This window comes from Henckelia pumila, chromosome 4 (genome assembly GCF_033568475.1).
Source record: "Henckelia pumila isolate YLH828 chromosome 4, ASM3356847v2, whole genome shotgun sequence".
Lineage (NCBI taxonomy): Eukaryota > Viridiplantae > Streptophyta > Magnoliopsida > Lamiales > Gesneriaceae > Henckelia > Henckelia pumila.
In genome coordinates this window covers 129,494,153-129,513,164 of record NC_133123.1, presented here as the reverse complement: position 1 = coordinate 129,513,164, position 19,012 = coordinate 129,494,153, and the positions used below count along the sequence as shown (strand labels likewise).

Sequence of the window (19,012 nt, the reverse complement as noted above, 5' to 3'; positions counted from 1 at the left end):
CGCACACGCGATGCATGTGCCTCGGTCGCTAGTGTATAGTAATGGATGGATATGATTTGATTTCGTTTGTTCCACTTGACTTTTTTTTTTTTTTTTGGTTTTTTACGTGTGGGAAGAAAAAAAGAATTATTTTTGGTTTTTGCGCGTGGAAATAAAAAATAATAATGGGGTGATAGCACACTTATTATTACACATGATATATTTAGTATTTTTATACAAACATCGCACACGCAATGCATATACCTCGGTCGTTAGTGTATAGTAATGGATGGATATGATTTGATTTCGTTTGTTCCACTTGACTTTTTTTTTTTTTTTTTTTGGTTTTTTACGTGTGGGAAGAAAAAAAGAATTATTTTTGGTTTTTGCACGTGGGAATAAAAAAAAATAATGGGGTGAGAGAGGCTCGAACTCTCGAGTTCAGGATAACTCAGTAAGCTATGAGATCTACGCGCTAGCCAACTGCGCTAGTGTATAATAACGGATGGATATCATTTGATTTCGTTTGTTCCACATGACATGTTGTGTTTTTTTTTTTTTTTTTTTTTTTTTTTTTTTTTTTGTTACGTGTGGGAAGAAAAAGAGAATTATTTTTTGTTTTTGCACGTGGGAATAAAAAAAAATTGGGGTGAGAGAGGCTCGAACTCTCGACCTCAGGATAACTCAGTAAGCTATGAGACCTACGCGCTAGCCAACTGCGCCACCACCCCTTGTTGTGAAGTGAGTGTACATTTAAATATATATATCGTATTGTTTTCTAAAGTGATGAATGAATTAACACGTTGCACAAATATTTTACTTGCTTGAAAGTAGGATACTAATGAGAGATTTTATCTTACACCTGGATAACATTTCATTATTTCATATTTGTACGAGACTGAGATCCCACTACTCGAAATTACATGTATCAATTTCTATTAATTGGCTGAATGACAAACATTTAAGCAACGTTTAGAAAAATTTTATTAAAAAAAAACTGAAAAATAATTCTTAAAAATTCTCTCAATCACTAACTTAGTCTAACTTGTAGTTTCAAAGATTCGATTTGTTGACTTAGATGTAGTGTTTGATATTGCTTCACAAAATATTTGAGTCAAAAGCTATTTTTGAAAGTAATCTCAAACGTTGCATTACATAGTGTTATTTTGCGAATAAAAAGCTCAAAAATGCTTTCTAAAAACATTGTCAAACTCAAACACTACCTTAGTCATCTTCATGCATAGAGGCATTTTCTAGATGCAACTAATGAGGAAATAAAAAAAGATTTCCGTTGCCAGACATAGTCCACTGAACCAATTAATATAGTAAATAACAGTGTACCATTGACTCCAAATCACCACCACAAAATGCATACAACCTTCGTATCAAAACACAATAATCATGGCTGAATTTTCAGGTGGTCAACTCCATGATGGCGCTCACAATGTCTCCATCGTGAGTCTTTAAAGCCTTCACAGCCTTGGCCTTGGAAACACCTGCTTGTGTCATCACCAAATCGATATCCCGAGCCTCCACTCCCGTCTCATCAACCTCCTCCTCTTCATCCTCCGCATGAACATGGCCAGCCGTTGCTGCACCTATTCCAGACTTGGCCATCACAGAGCCCATATCTGGCATCCTGAACTGTTGTGCAGCCTGTGACTGTAACTGAGAGCTCAAATCCTCGATTTTAGCCTCCCCGAAAATGACGTAGGTCTCAGAATTCGGGCTTTTGAATACATCTGGTTTCGAGATGAAAAATAACACCTGCAGCATCATGGCTGCCTCGATTATACCAGCATCATAAAATGCAAATCACAAAAGGGAACAACTAACAAATGTACTAGGAGGTTACGTTTTTGGTTCTCTTGATTGTGACCCTGCTTACTCCAGTGACAGGTTTCATCCCAAGTTTCAGCATGGCCTTACGACTCTTCTTTTCGCTCCTGCTCTGCTTAGAACCTATTCAATTTTCCAGCCAAAGAAACTCTTTGACTCAAGTACACCAGAAGCTCAAAATTTTTTAACAAGCTAAAAGGTAAAACAAATGCTGGGGTAAAAAAAGTATCTCGAAATGAAGAATGGTTTTGAAATTCATTCTTAACAAAATATATTAGTTAGAGAGTAGAGACTCGAGACCAAAAATGACAAAGAAATCGATCTGTAACAGCAAAGCAATAACTAACTAACAACATTGTCCAAGATAGACTATTGCCTACAAATAGATGCAGCATAGAAGCCAAAAATAAAAACAAACAAGCAAACTGTACTCTACCATACAATTTAGTTGCCTATAATTCAAAACATTAAAACAAGTGTCTCCTGAAGAAGTTCCCATGAAGCATGGCAAATTCAGGTAAATAAAATCCAATTAACCCCTATAATACAATTTAAGTATCACAAAATATGAGAACTTTTGAGCAAACAAACAAATCTAGATTCTTGGACAAAAGCTTTACACACAATCCTCACACAGCACTGAAAAGAAAACACAAACCTGGGGTACCATCTTCCTTATCATCACCTTCATCATCAGAATCCTCAGCTTCATCTTCGTTCTCATCATCTTCCTTCACATCCTCCACCAGCGGCTCATCCTTAGAAAAAGAAAATCAAGAAAAATCATCCCAAGTCCTAAAACTCAGAGTAAATGCAATTGAAAAGCAGAAAACTTCAAAAGGATACCTGAATCTTTTTCTGGGATTCAACTTCTTCAACAACGGGTCCCGGCATGACTGGTTTGTTGAGGATTTGGAATACAGCCACAGGAGAGGATAGGATAGTTGGGTGGTGGAGTTAGCTACGTGGAAGAAGGTATAAAGATTGGATCTTTACTCTACTCTAGGGTTGATCGGTATTTATGGGCTGGGTTCAAACACCCAGGATTTAGTCCATATAAAATGGCCTTTACCCATATTCTTTCAAATATTCTTTTATTTTTTTAAGGGTAAAATGGTGATAAATTCTCAAATTTAAACTTTGCTTTGTTCTAACTCTCTACTCAAAGATTTTTTGCAAAAACTCCGACCACCAAACTTGGATAATTAAACGTTTAATTCTTGTACTGGATTTATGCTAATTTATGCTTAAAATCTAAAGGTTTTATGATAAAATCTGAAGATTTTGTGCTTCATTATTGTACGAATAATTATCCGTAAAAATGGTATCAGAGCTTTAAGTTAATTATTCAAGCATAATATTATTATTTAAATCATACTTTTCGTTGTTGAGAAGGAGATTTTCAACAAAAAATGATTTCAAACGAAAGTTTGAACCGATGAGATTTCAATTATATGAAATCCTATAAACAAGTGAATCTATTTAAAATAGATTCTTTACAACATGTCTTAATTAATAAGACTCTGATTTTTGTAGGCTCTGAAGGGATTAAGAAATATGATTTCTAACTCTCAATTTCTAGAGATTACCCCAGATTTTTCTAAACTCTCCGGAGATCTTAGAGAAATCCAAAAGACGGTACAATATTACATCAATCAGCTGCATGAAATACTTCGACATATTGAAGAAATTCTTAAGAGGCAAGAAGAAATTCTGGCAACTCTAAAGGATCTTCAAACAAAAATCCAAACTCTAGAACAAATCTCTGGTTCTAGAAAAGGTAATACAGGAGGAAGGTTATCACTCTCGTTTGGTACTGAACCTTTGTTACATCAGAAAAGTAAAACCAAAATGGTACAAAAACTTTTGACTGATGAAGAAATGATGATCAATCTTATAAAAGCAGTATCAGAGAAAAATACTATCTGATGACTACTTTAGAAAGATTAGGTCTTGAGGATCTACAAGAACTTGTAGATTCATTTGCAAATATTAAAGTAGTAGATTTAAAGATGAATTCTCCTGAAGGTGAACAACCTACAAGAAATCCTCCAAGATATGTGGTTAAAACAGAAGAACCACATAGTGAATTTCAGGTTGGAGAAAATTATCATCCAGCAGGAACTAGGTCGAGAAGGAGTAGAATCCAACTCCACCAAACTCCTTATGAAAAACTGTTTTAGATCCAATACATCCTTATGAGGTTATGTTAAACCTCGATTTATGGATTTCAAAAACAGAGAAGATCTTATAGACGATTGGACGTCAGCTATGAGAATCGCAGCAGAAACTTTAGATCTCAATAAAGAAGGATTCATTAAACTGCTAGAAATGAGTCTCATGGGATCGGTTAAGATAGCGTGAGAAATGACAATGCCTGAGACTAAGGATTCAGTTTTAGTAGGAGAATCCATAAGTGATATTGAAGGAAGAATGACTACCCTATTTAAAGCACAATTTATAAGAGTGGACTACTTCAATAATCAAGATACAGATAAGAAAAAAGATATACTCAAGCTCTGTATAGTCTCGAATTTGACGATATCTGTTTAGTAGATGAATACATTATGTTATTCACTAAATACAGAAGGAATTCGGAAGTTGAAGAAAATGTAGCTATTCAGCTATTTTTTTCAAAAATGCTGTTGCGAAATTTACGCTCGCAAGCGCACGGTTGTCAAGTTTTAATATAAAATGAGTAAAGTGTCAATCCAACGAGGAGTAATATGAAAATATTCAATACTTGTAATTAAAATAGTCCTAATTTTATTTAGAAAATTAAACTTTAAAGATATGCAGACAAATTAAATAAATAATAAAGTTTGTAAAGCACACACATACACAATCCTTAAGAGATTATCAAGCAGAGAGAAATGGTCTAGAGGTTTTGATTTCACCTGCTCTCGACAATATTCATTCCTAATCAACATATTTTCATGAATTTCTTTCAAGTAATAACCAAGAACACTTAAATTATTCTGTTTCCCTCTCCCGAACAACAAATAGAGTGTATAAATATGGTTCAAATTCAATATCCCTATTAAAATTTAACTGCAGTGATATGTGTAAAATGATGTTCCTTCAAGGTTCTATTAAAGTTATATACTCTCCCGAGCTATATAAACATTTAACAGTGTAGTTTCTATCGATCCTATTCAAAATCCCCTCTCCCGAGTGCCGGATTCTAAATAAATATAACTAATCAATTTATGGCCAGTAAATTGAAAAGACTTTCAAATCTAGAAACACAATTAATATAGAAAAATTCAATCCAATAAAATCTACTATTTATAAACACGTCTCAACCAAGCTACGTCAACCTCTAGACTAGAAAATTTTAGTTCATAGTAAAATTTAAACACAACCAAATCATGTTTAAGATGTCAAACATAATTCAATAGTCAAAGAAATAAATAAAGAAAAAATAAAAAATCCGTAGTCTTTCTTCCGTGTCCGGTTGAAAAGCCTTCGTCTTTGTTCCAAGTATTCTTCAAGTCACGATCACCAAAATCTCACAAGGTTGTGCTCTAAAAAATATTGTGTTATGCGTCGGCTAATGAGATACACTTACCACTCAGAAAAACTCTTTTTATATGCCCTAAATATCGTCCAAGATCAGCTCAAGAAAATCCCAAAAGTTTCCATAAAAACTCGGACACTTATATTCTGAACAGGCGACGGTGCGGGCACTCAGTAACATGCGCGGGCGCGCCTCTTTCACGCTAAATCATTCTTCAAAAATCCCCGGAACGCGCGGGCGCACGTAGGAGCTGCGCGGGCGCGCCGTCTTCTCGAATTTCTCTAAAATTTCAGATATGAAGATGTCTTCAGAACTGGACGTACAAAGCCTTTGTTTGAATTTTGCTTCTATTCTAGCCAATCTTTCTGCTCCAACTAGTGTATAAGAAGTAACTCTATGAATTTTTAATATTTCCACTTTGGCCTCGAGATACATCACTTTTTGATCAACAATTATTTCGTATTCCTTGATAATTGATTCCATGATCACTTTGCCAAGTACTTGCTGATATGATCAAATCTATGCATTTCTATCTATTTATAGATCTATTTTGAGAATACAAAGAGTCATTCATACTGACTTTTCCCAATGACGTAATAAATACTTTGAAAACAAGGAATAAAAGAAGGATTTCAAGAAAAATAGTTGAATATATTATATCACATAAAGGGGAAATTGCTTGAAGAAAGTTTGAAAGAATCATTTGGTTTTCAAAAAAATATATCTGTAAAATAAAGAAGAACAACTAAGTTTAGTAAAAAAAACCAAAAAGATATAAATTGTTGGAATAAGTTTTGGTGTTTGACAAAACACACAGATATATTCAAGAAGTCAAGACGAAGGAGTTTAAGTTTAAGCAGTCCAGTCAAAAATGAAGCTCAAGACCAGTTGAATAAACCAGTTCAAGAATCAAGACTACTCGAGAAAATAATCAATAGGACATACTAGTGCACAAGACCAACTTCTCGATAAGTAGATATTACCCAACTGCTCAAACATCTACAAAGTTATTTCAAATATAAGAGCCGTTGCAAGATTCAGAAACTTCTATGAAAATATGTGCAACTTTATTTAAAGCTCTCATAAAGACTTACTGAAGATCTAGAAGCAATAGAAGACATGCTTTAATGTCAAAGTCAAACGTTGAAAAGACGTATGCTTATATAAATAAATGAAGATACGAAAGAGAAGATATACATAACATACACAAGATATACGAGAGATACAAGAACAATAAGATATACACAGATCAACCTGCTAATATCTTTTGAGCATTCCAAAGGATCATTTTATATGCTCATTTCACCCACTCACATTGGTATATCAGATCTCTAAGGATCATCAAGAGCCAAGAATCAACTCTCAACTGCATAACTGTCTATAAGAAGTTGATCTACTATCTGAATCTAATGATTCATTCACTATTGTATTTCGTAGTTAGGACGCGGTGTCTTAACTTGGTTGAGTGCTAGGAGTTTCGATCTAGGTAAAGGATAAGTCCTACGATTGGAGTAAATTGTATACAAGACGTTATATAAACCAAAGTCTTCTAGTGAATCCTTCTCTCGTGGAAGAAATGGTGACGTAGGAGCAGTTAAGTTTCCGAAAATCCATAAACATATCTTTGTTATTTACATACCAGTTCAGCCATTATATATATTAGTTAAATCTGTTAGTTGGCCTATTTTCCGCACATATATTTGTTGACCAATTAACATCTACACACAAGAAAGATAAGAGTTTGGTTGCTAACAACAACTGAGCTAACATTCGAATATTTTCATCTTGAACTGCTCTATATAGTTCTAAAGAGCAGTCCGAATCGATCCCAAACAGCTTCTGTTGTTGTATCTCGTGTCTATCTCAACCGATCTTTCTTCTGTTATTAATAGCTTTGGAATGCAACGACCATGATCTTCAAAATAACAAATATACAATTTTTGCTTTTTCTTTTAGCTCCTAAAATCCATACTCTGTTCTTGTGCCATCTGTGTTTTGATCCATTGTACGGGATGCTTTCATAAATTTCAGTTGAGCTTCAATCAATCTTTTTCAATTTGTTCAGTCTCGCTCTACTCGACTGAATAGCTTGACTAGTGCAGTCATCCTTTCATCTAGTTTAGCTTGTGGACTAGTTAGCTAGTTGTAGTTGACTCATCTAGTTGAGTAGTTTGTTCAGTCATTGACAAGTTCAGTCGCTTGATTATTTTTGTCTATATCATTTGTCAACACCAAAACTATAACCGTTCCAACAAATTTTGCAAGTGTTGTCTTCAGATTTCTAAACACGCCATAGCAACACAGAAATACAACAACGATCGACTGTAAAAACTTCTTCAGAAAATCTTCAATCTTCTTCTACGTTAAGCTCTTTTCGATTTTCTGTCTTCTCTTTATTTATGTGTCCGTCACAACCATCTTCCCATATCATGTATTTATAGAGCCTTGTAACCCTAGGGAAGATTCCTTGATTAGATTCCCAAAAAAGATGAAAACAAGAGTTTAATAGGTGTAACGCCCGAGATTCGAACTTTACAGGGGTCGCCCATCCTAAAATTGCCCCAAAAAGCACGTTTAACATCGGAGTTCTTACATAGGGGTGGTTCGGTACGGTATACCGCGGTATTCAACTAATACCGCATACCGTACCGAAAATTTTAGTACCGAAATTTTCGATATCGATACCAAAAGTTTCGGTATACCAAAATTTTGGTATGACATAAATCCATACTGTTCTTACCGAATAATTTTGGTATACCGAAATTTGGTATGGTATCAGTATGATACCGTGTATACCGAAATTTTAAATTTTTTTTAAACTATTTTTAAAAAAAATGTTGGTATACATGGTATCATACCGATACCGTGTATACCGACTTTTTTTTATATTTTTTTCAGTATACCGAAATACCAAAATTTCGCAAATCCTATACCGATATTGATACCGAAAATTTTGGTATATCGGTATTTTTTCTCAGCCCTATTCTTACATGATGAGCTCCCGAAAAGAAAACGTGCACCTTCTTGATATGAGTAGTACCTATCAAATCTTTTAAGCCCTCCTCAACCGTGTAGTCCCATACCTACACAGTCTCAAAATCCCTCTCATTCCGGTACAAGATTGGTTCATTCATGTCTCCCTTTGCCTAGAAGCCTGATAGGAGCCGTTCATTGTCCGTGCAATCTCTTGGCACCGACGGTCACTCTCCGCCCTCTTGTCTGCCCCGAGCCTCGCATGCCCACCAGCTTCTGCGTGGTTCGTCCCCAAATCACACCGAACTTGGAGAGGTCGACTCTGATAACAACTGTAACGCCCCAGATTCGACGACTGCTCCCATGGTATCAAGACGAGTCTTTCCAATGTGCTTATATCATCACTCACATGCACCGTGAGAAATTTCACAGAGTTCACCTATCCTATAATTTCCTCAAGTCAAACACACTTAACATTGGAGTTCTTAAATGATGAGTTCCTAAAAAAATATGCACCTTCTTGATATGAGTAGTACTTATCAAATCTTTTATGCCCTCCTCAACCGTGTAGTCTCATACATACTGATGGGTTACACCTAAAAATTCAACTGGGCCTGAGCCCAATCATAAAAGTCCACTCCAAATATTTTTAAGGCCCAAACTTATTTATATATTATATATATTTAATTCAAGCAGACCCTGAATTCTACAAAAGCCCATAAGAGGCTCAAGCCCGTGAAACTATTCGAATATCTATAAATAGCTCAAGTTAGTATTTGCCCAATAAAAGTTTTAGAGAACTAGAGCATGTGACTATAGAATGCGTACTTTAAGAATGAGAGAACTTGAATTATTTATAGATAGTCGGAGATTTTCATGGGCTTGAGCCTCTTATGGGCTTTTAGGAATTTATGGACCTTGATAAAGTGGCCAAATAAATAACTAAATAATATGAGACCCATATGGATTGAGTCACTGAGCTTGGGCCCGGGAGAAAGTCAAATTGGATAATAACTCATCACATACATAATCTCAGAATCTCTCTCATTCCGGTATAAGATCGGTTCATTCATGTCTCCCTTCGCCCCTGCCAAGAGCTGCTTATTGTCCGTGCAACTTCTTGACAACGACGATCACTCCCCACCCTCTTGTCAGCCCCAGACGTCACAATAGGAATAAAATATTTTTAAATAAAAGATATCATATCTCGATAAGAGAATAACCGATCAGATCTTATTAATCAAGGATACTTATAAATCTAGAAAATAATGAATCTAGAAAATAATTCAATCTAGAAAGGTAAAACTTATAAAATCAATTTTTTTCAAACTACCTAGGAAAAAATCATCAAGTAATTTGTCTTGCAAGGTAAGTCATATTCCTTTCAACTTGGATTTTCTTAACACCAATACGAGGTTTGAACTTTTACGAGATAAGTCCCCTCGAGGCCGTTAAGGGTAGTGATCAGTTTGAATCTTCCTTAAGCCATGAGCTCGGGTTAGATCAGACCCAATATTTTTAGAGAACGTAAAAATTGTTGAAATTCATCCTTGTGAAATAAATTGTTTATGGATTCAATTACCAGTTTGCTAAACCAATTGAGAAACCGTCTAGTCTTTATCCTGATAATATTTTGAATTTCGGATTTGATAATAAAGATACAATTAATACAAAAAAAAAACCCAGCTATGTTTCGTCCCAGTTTCATGAGATTTATTAGATAGGCAAATAAATTTGGAAATTTCAGCATTAAATAATTTAATTTTTATGTCGATTGGTTATTTTAATTTGTTTATACATTTAAAACTGATTAAAAAATAGTAGTTATTTCGAAAAGTGTTTCCTTAATTGAGTGAGCACATTTCCACTTCTTGGGAAAAAATAAATTGTCCACCCCATTAAGGCCTGAGCCATTGGTCGCATGCATACAAAGTTGTACACGAAACCCTATAAGCAATATATATGCTCAAGATTTGAAAATACAAAAAATTAATAGTCCCGAGAGTTTTTAGGAATATCGAGATTTCATAGCGTACGTAGTGTACGTAATTAATCCAAAAAAACTAAGAATAACAACTGGTTTGATGGGTTAATTTACGCTTTACGCTACACTAGGAATATTTCTCTCCCTCTTCCAATATGATTAGATCACATGAGTCTCTCACATTTTTATGAAAACGACATATATGTTGATAATGAAAAACTAACATTTGACCGTGTTATAGAGAAAGAATTGGATAAAATAACCCCTGGTTTGGCTCTGATTGGAGTTCGAGTTTGACTAATTAGCAGTTTTAATTAATTGACGTTGGAGTAATTATACTCAACAGAAACATGCAAATTTTATTTAATAATATATATAGTCCAAAATAGATGCCATAGATGTAGCCGGCTTCTGGATTCTAAACACGTTGAATCAAATTAAAGCTAGCTTGTGTTAATTATAACGTATATACGCCAATCTAGTTTTTTTCAATAGTAGCTATATATACACAACAATATTGATCATACATATACTTTCTTACTTGAATATACTTACAATCATCAGTGAGAATTTCAATGGATGATGATGATGATCAGTATTCGGAAGAGGAGTTTGGCTTTCTTACCATGCAATTAGCTTGTGGTTCGGTGCTTCCTATGGTGCTTAAAGCAGCAATAGAACTCGATCTTCTCGAAATCATCAGAAAAGCTGGCCCAAATGCTTCACTTTCTGCTTCTGAACTTGCATCCCAGCTTCCCACCAAAGACTCTGGCTTTGCAGCCACAATGCTGGACCGAATCCTCCTGCTTCTGGCCGTGCACGCCATCGTGAAATGCAGTAGGCCGGAACCGCTGCCCTGTGGCGGTCTCGAGCGGCGATACTCTTTAGCTCCGGTGGGCGAGTTCTTGACCAAAAACGAGGATGGTGTCTCTATGGCACCTGTGTCTCTGTTTATCCAAGACAAGGTCATGATGGAGAGCTGGTATTTATTTAAGTCTATATATATAGAAGCTTTTTATATGATCAGTATGGAACTCAAGTCGATAAATTTGTGGACATTTTATTTAGTAATATTTTGAAATGCATGCATGGTATAACTAAGGACAGGTACCACTTGAAAGATGCTATATTGGAGGCAACAACTCCATTCGACAGAGTACATGGGATGACATTATTCGAGTACGCGGCCAAAGATTCGAGGTTCAACAACGCCTGCAACCTCTCTATGTCTAATCATTCTGTTTTCATAATGAAGAAAATCGTGGAAATATACAAGGGATTCCAAGGTCTCAAGTCCCTGGTGGATGTTGGGGGCGGAATCGGAGTCGCGCTCGATATGATCGTCTCTAAGTACCCCTCAATCAAGGCAATCAATTTTGATTTGCCACATGTTATTCAAGTTGCTCCATCTTACCCAGGTATGGTATATATAGTACTTGTTAATTTGTTCTAAAATTGAAAAGTAACACATTGGATTTTTTTAGAAAATTTGGGTGTTTGTGTGTACAATTAATAAATTAGGCGTGCAACACATGGGAGGAGATATGTTTGCCAGTGTGCCCAAAGGGGATGCCATTTTCATGAAGGTGTGACGCTATATTATTCACATTTTTTCACTATTAATTTATATGATATCACTAGCTAATTATAATCGGGACATGTGTGAATATGTATAGTGGATTCTTCATGATTGGAACGATAAAGAAAGCATAAAAATCTTGAAGAATTGCTATGAAGCTTTACCAGAAAATGGGAAGGTGATTATTGCGGAATGTATATTATCCGAGACTCTAAACAATAGCAGCAGCAGCAGCAGCAGTAGCGGTAGCGGTCATGATGCGGTGGGAGCCTTGGCAGATGTGATGATGTTAGCGTACAGCCCAAGTGGGAAAGAGAGGACTCTGCGGCAATATGAAGCCTTGTCCAATGAAGCTGGCTTCACTAAACTCTTCAAAATTTGCTCTGCTTATGGCATTTGGGTTATGGAATTGCACAAGTGATGAATTCATTCTCGTGTTTTCTGTTTTATTTTCTAACATCATCTTTTTCACTCCGTATCACTTAATAATAATAATAATAATAATAATAATAATAATACCAATAATAATAATTTTCTTGATGTTATTTTCAATATTCATGTTGCACTTGGATGGATTGATTCAAATCTAGTCAAATGTATTTTTGTTGTTTAGAGAAGTAAGACCATAAACTTCAAATACATCTTTTATATGTTTATATAGTATTTTATGTTCATTATGATGGATTTTAAGTCCATATAATAATGATGTTATTTAAAATACATTCTAATTTCTATTAGTAATGTGTAAATTAATAAAGTGTAAGTTTAAAATTTGATCTATTACCATAGAGTTTAGGGGTGGAAATACGAATTTGGAGTCAAAGAAGATTGGCACGTGTTTGATATACTCGTGTTTGCTTTTGTCATGCTTACAAGAATCATATATATCAAGTGAAGAGCCTCAATTTAGTGTATTTAGTTAATTTTAAGGCTTATTTGATTAGTATTTGATATGAGCCGAGAATTACCCTATTTAAAGGCATTATAATTACTTTATGTAGGTTAATTAGTATTAGGGGTGATCAATTTTTTTTCAAAAACCGTCCGCTCCGCACCGCCATATCTTTTTTTTAAAAAATAACCGCGGTTTTTAAAAAAAATGGGAACCGGCCCGCCATTACGGTTCGGTTATAATTTTTAGCCCAAACCGCCCCGCACGATATAGTTGTATTTAGCTAGAGTTATATTTATATCACATTGTATATACATTATACACAATAGATTCTTATGCCGCCTCCACTCTCTTCTCTCCCAACTCTTCTTCAAAAAAATTTCCCCTCTTTGAGTCTCTTGTTAATCTATACACTACATCTCTATACTAATATTAATCTTCAACCTTGTCTAAACATATTATAGTTGATTAACTTTATTTTGTCGCTTGATTGTTATTTTATTTAGTTTTATTTTGTTTATTATAGTTTTCATTCGTTATTCTAATAATTTGAATAGTTTTAATTTTTTTTCATTTTACTTATCATTAAAAAAACCGCGAACCAACCGCAACCGCTTAAAATCGCCGAAAACAGCGAAAACAATTTTACATATAAAATCTCAACTAAAAAAAATAAAATATAACCGAACTCCAATTGATAATTCGGTTTGAATTTCTTACGAAAAACCGTCAAACCGCACCGTGATCCCCCCTAGTTAATATATATATATATATATATATATATATATATATATACTAGAAAACGTGATTGAGTAATTAAAATTTGAAACAAAATTAAAACTAAAACTCTAGTAAGACAATATCACGAGCCAACTTTGTTAAATTGATTTCTTATTTAGATCACCCATGAAAAATTATTAAATTTAATGCCTAAAGTATTATTTTTATTTGTAAATACGAGCAAGATTGAGCGGTCTAAAGAATAAAGATCTGTGAGACCGTCTCACAAGAGACATACTCTAAAATTAATTAGCTCAACAAAAGATGACAACAATAGTATTAAATTTCAACAATTCATTTTTTATCTACCTTATATTTGTACTTCCTCGAAATTTTATAACTCTTAATTAGTTTTGGTTTTTTGGTTGTTCTTAGTTTCATTATTGTAATTCTAGTAATCTTGAGAGGTTTTGTTCTAGTCCCCCTCGAAAAAAAACAATTCATGTTAATTACTCATATTAACGAATTTGGAAAATATATGTTTTTTTAAAAAAAAATTAAAAAAGATTTGAACTACTAAATTCTTTCAAATATCTGTTTTTATTGTATCATTTTATTTTGTCGTATTCTTATCGTAATGATCTTTTACCATGTTTTATTAACGTAATTTATAAATGTAAATCAGAAGAAAACATTGGTTGGAAAATTTATTACAAATTAGAAAATTAGAAACTAAAAAAAAATCATATCAAAATGATATTTTATTGTTTTTCATTTACGTAATTTATAAAAAAAAATCACAACAAAATGTTGGTTGCAAAAAATTTTAATTTAAACACATAAGTTAACATAGACGTGAGATACTCATACCTAAATACATGCAACAGAGTTTCCTGAGTTATTCATTCTATATTTGAGTGTTTCTAGCCATATTATCGAGGGATAGCAAGGAGGCAGTGTGCTACTGAGGTCGTAACCAAACTGTGCTCAGTTGTGGGGCTCTCGACTTCTGTGAACTAACGACAGATAAAAGATAGTTCCGAATACTTAATAGTTATTGAGATTATCTATTGAATTAATAGAGACTTTAAGATTAAAAAAATTAGTGTTATGATGTTCACTTATCTTTAGGCTGAGACTTTATAGACTTTGTGCTACTAAACCAGTTTTTTAGAGATACATAAGTATTGACTGAGATATCTATGATATGATGCATGATTATCCTGTAATGTATGTATGAACATGTGCTAATCACGTTGAGCCTGATATACCTTGAGATAGTTAGTTGAGTAGGGTCGCTCAGCTCTTGTTTCTTGTAACCGTGTGACATCCACTGGATGTATAGAACATAGTGTGCGGTACTTATCTAGGATAATGTATGTCTAAGATCACGGTCAATATTTGTGGCATTCAATGGATTTTTGGAATATCGAGCTCATACTGGGGTTCTTAAAGTCTAAGCATGAGTTCCAATTTTTTAATCCTGATTAACCAAAGGAGTCCTTGCATATAAACATGTGTACTCATACATTGTGTACTTGAAAATTTCACTCACGTACTTGATTCTATCATGGAGTTCACATTCGATGGTGCAACTTGCAAGTTGTTCAGGCAGAAGGTGAATCAATGTTCATTAAATTACCAGGACCTAGGAGCAGAGGACACCATTGATTTTAATTTAAAGATATTTCTATCTTTTATTGTAATTCGATTGGGTTATATAATTAATTATCAAGTTTTCTGTTATATTCAGTTATTTATATGCTAATAATTATTAAATTAATTACATGTTTATCGAATGATTAGTAGTGGATCTCGGACATGAAGAACATACGTTGGAGTAATTAGAATTTGAAAGAAAATTAAAAGAACAACTCATGTAAGACAATCTCACAAGTCAATTTTATGAGATATATTTCTTATTTAAGTTACACATGAAAAATTATTGATTTTTATGTCAAAAGTATTATTTTTATTTGTAAGTATGAACATGATTGACTCGTCTTAAGGATAAAGATCCGTGGGACCGTCTCACAAAATATCTACTCGAAAATTAAATTAACTTAATGGAAGATAATGAAAATAACATTACATTTCAAAATTCATGTTAATTACTCATATGTGAATAATTTGAAAAAAAATATTTTTTTAAAAAAATTAAAACATTGAAATACACAAATTTTTTCTCATATCCGATTTTATCGTATCATTTTATTTTGTCATATGTTTATCTCAATTGTATTTCACCATATTTTATTAAAATAATTTATAAATAAATCCACAAGAAAGCGTTGGTTGAAAAAATTATTGCAAATATAAAATTAGAAACTCTAAAAAATAATACTAAAATGATCTTTTATTTTGTTTTATTTAAGTAATTTATAAATAAAAATAATAAAAAATGTTAGTTGCAAAAAACTTTGATTTAAACACATAAGTTCAAATAGACATGAGATTCTTCCTAAGTGTAACAGAGTTTCCTAAGTTATTTAGTTTATATTTAAGTGTTTCTGACCATATTATCGAGGGCTAGCAAAGAGTAGTGTGCCACCGAGTTTGTAGCGAAATTGTGCCCAGTTGAGGCACTCTCAACTTCTACGGATTAAAAATAGATGGAATTATTGTCCCGAATCCTTAATAGTTATTTGTACTATCTACTGGATTACCAAATACTTCTAGGGTAAAAAAAAATAATGATATGACATTCACTTATCTTTAGGCTGGTACTTAGACTTTGTGCTCCTAAACCAGGTTTTTAGAGGAACATAACTATTGACATTGGTATCCAGCTGAATATGAATGTTTATGTATTGCATTATTATCTATCATATGATATATTTTTATCCTATCATATTATGGATGAACATGTGATAATCATGTTGAGTCTGATATCCCTTGAGATAGTTTAGTTGGATCACTCAGCTCTTGTTTCTCGTAACCGTGTGACATCCACTGGACAATAAAGCAGCGTGTGCGGTTACCTATGACAGTGTTTGTCCAAGATTACTGTCAGTATTTGAGGGCACCTCATTCAAAGAGACAACTTGCAAGTTGTCCAGGAAGTGAATCAATGTTCAGTCAGTTATCAGGACCTAAGAGTATAGGGTATTGTTGGTTTTAATTTAAGAAAATTTCTATCTTTTATTATAATTTGATCTTTCAGTTATCTTCAGTTATTTATGTGTTAATGTTGTAATTAAGTTAATTACAGGGTTATCAAGTTATTAGTAGTGGATCCCGGTAGGATAACAAGTAAAAAATGATTTAAAAATTTTAAACAAAAAAATTATCACATTATTTTTTTTGAAGATATTTTATTTAATTAGTTTTTAAATACAAACCATAAAATTTTAAAAAAAATAAATTAGATATCGAAAACCAAGCAGCATCATATAGTTGATATTATCATTTATAATTTATTCATATAAGTTATGATTAATGACCACTTGTAGAATAAAGATCATCTTAGAAAATTAAAAGCTCTAAAAAAAGCATATAACTTTTATATTTACACAAATAATTCGTGGCTAATTACTACAAGTAAAATAAAGAGATTATAAATTATAAAATCTAAAAAAAATCATATCAAGATGATATTTTTATCATATTTTCTTAAGTAAATGATAAATGTAATTAAAATATTTTGGTTGCAGAATTTTTTTTAAACACATTAGTTGTACGTAGTCAAATCCACAAAATATTGATTGCACTAAAATTTATTTAAGCACATAAGTTTTAGCTTTATTTTTAAAATAATCAATGCACATAAAGACAAGGTGTAATAAAAAACCAAACAAACAATGCCAAAAATATTAATGAGAAAATGAAAAAAAAAATAATTTTAGCCTTATTTTAAAAATAATCAATGGACTTCTTATTTTAAAAATAATCAATGGACTTGTTAAAGATAAAGTGTTATGAAAAAAAACAAACAATGCACAAAATAATTAATAAGAAATAAAAAAATTAAATTAATTTGTAAATTTAAACTAAAAAATATTGGTTGCCAAAAATTTTTAATTTGAAAACATAAGTTTTAGCTAACAATCACAATTAAAGAGATAAAAAATAAGAATTCAAATGAAAGAAAAAAAAAGAGAAAGATAGTTGACAATAATTTTTTTACTATATTTTATGCAAGTAATGTATACACATAAATCATATAAATTAAATTAATTAGAAAGTCATAAAGAAACCCCATTAATTAAAGTCATTAAACAAACAAAGACATGTTTGTAAATTTACAATGGAACTTGCATATTTATATATAAAAATTAATATTTGGAAGCATAAGTTTTAGTTACAAATCACAACTAAAGAGACAAGAAATAAGAATTCAAATAGAAAAAAAAAAATATTTCACAATAATTTTTTCTCCATGTTTTATACAAGTAATCCAACCAATTGTTGCAGAAATTTTTTTTAAACACATTATAGTTGTAGTCGACGCCACAAAAGATTGGTTGTAACAAAATTTATTTAAGCACATAAGTTCTAACTTTATTTTTAAAATAACCAATGGACATATATAGAGACAAAGTGTGATGAAAAACCAAACAAACAATTCCAAAAAATATTAATGAGAAAATGAAAACAAAACAATTAATTATAGCATTATTTTAAAAATAATCAATGGACTTGTTAAAGATAAAGTGTTATAAAAAAAACAAACAAACAATGCACAAAATAATTAATGAGAAAATAAAAAACAATTAAATTAATTTGTAAATTTCAACTAAAAAATATTGGTTGCAAAAAAATTTTATTTGAAAACATAAGTTTTAGCTAACAACCACAAATAAAGAGAAAAAAAATAAGAATACGAATGGAAAAAAAAAACAGATAGCTAACAATAATTTTTCACCATGTTTTATAAGAGTAATGTATAAACATAAACCATATAAATTAAATTAATTAGAAAGCCAAAAAAACCTCATTAATTAAAATCATTAAACAAACAAGGGGATATTTGTAAATTCAAAATAAAACTTGAATATTTATATATAAATAATAAAAATAAAAGTAATATTTGAAAACATAAGTTTTAGCAAACAACTACTACTTATTAGGATGATAAGTTATTGCACTTATATTTCATAGTTTTAACTTGGATTTTTGTGTTTCTTGAGCGGTATTATGTGTTTTGTGTTGTTTTTGTTGTTTGTAGGAGGCAAGGTAATATTTATGAAATGTTTATGGAGCATAAAAAGACCAAATATGGTGTGAAAAGTGCAACAAAGGAGAAAATAGAAGATGGAGATGTTTTTGGGCAGCCCAACAAGTGCACTTGCACGGAAAAGAAGTGCCCCTACACTGTTGGATATTGAATGAACGCAGAACCAGAAAGCCTAGTGCACCAGCGCAAGAAATTAGTGCCCCTGCACCTGTCCAAAAAAATTAGGCACTGAACAAAGAAAGAAAACAGAAGAATAAGTGCACCAGCACTCTTAATAGGCGCCCCTGCACCCTTATATATTCTTTCACGCTGCTCAACGAGAGAAAAATCAGAATATGAAGTGCAGCTGC

At 32.4% G+C, this 19,012-nt stretch overlaps 2 protein-coding genes and 1 non-coding gene across 3 annotated transcripts; 1 reads left to right on the top strand and 2 right to left on the bottom strand.

The window, feature by feature from the left end:
* Positions 1–624: 624 nt before the first annotated feature.
* On the bottom strand, positions 625–710 carry TRNAM-CAU (transfer RNA methionine (anticodon CAU)). The gene is given in 2 exon segments: positions 625–660; positions 673–710. It is a non-coding gene; the product is annotated as a tRNA-Met (tRNA).
* A 536-nt stretch (positions 711–1,246) lies between these two features.
* Positions 1,247–2,830, bottom strand: LOC140864467 (nascent polypeptide-associated complex subunit alpha-like protein 2). Its single transcript, XM_073268666.1, has 4 exons — positions 2,665–2,830; positions 2,477–2,576; positions 1,835–1,941; positions 1,247–1,746 (listed from the first exon to the last, which is right to left on the bottom strand). Exons 1-4 carry the CDS (start codon positions 2,710–2,712, stop codon positions 1,393–1,395), a joined length of 609 nt encoding a protein of 202 aa, XP_073124767.1. The 5' UTR covers positions 2,713–2,830; the 3' UTR covers positions 1,247–1,392.
* An 8,091-nt stretch (positions 2,831–10,921) lies between these two features.
* Positions 10,922–12,295, top strand: LOC140866745 (caffeic acid 3-O-methyltransferase-like). The gene is made up of 4 exons (XM_073271780.1): positions 10,922–11,277; positions 11,403–11,713; positions 11,817–11,881; positions 11,972–12,295. Exons 1-4 carry the CDS (start codon positions 10,922–10,924, stop codon positions 12,293–12,295), a joined length of 1,056 nt encoding a protein of 351 aa, XP_073127881.1.
* Positions 12,296–19,012: the final 6,717 nt, after the last annotated feature.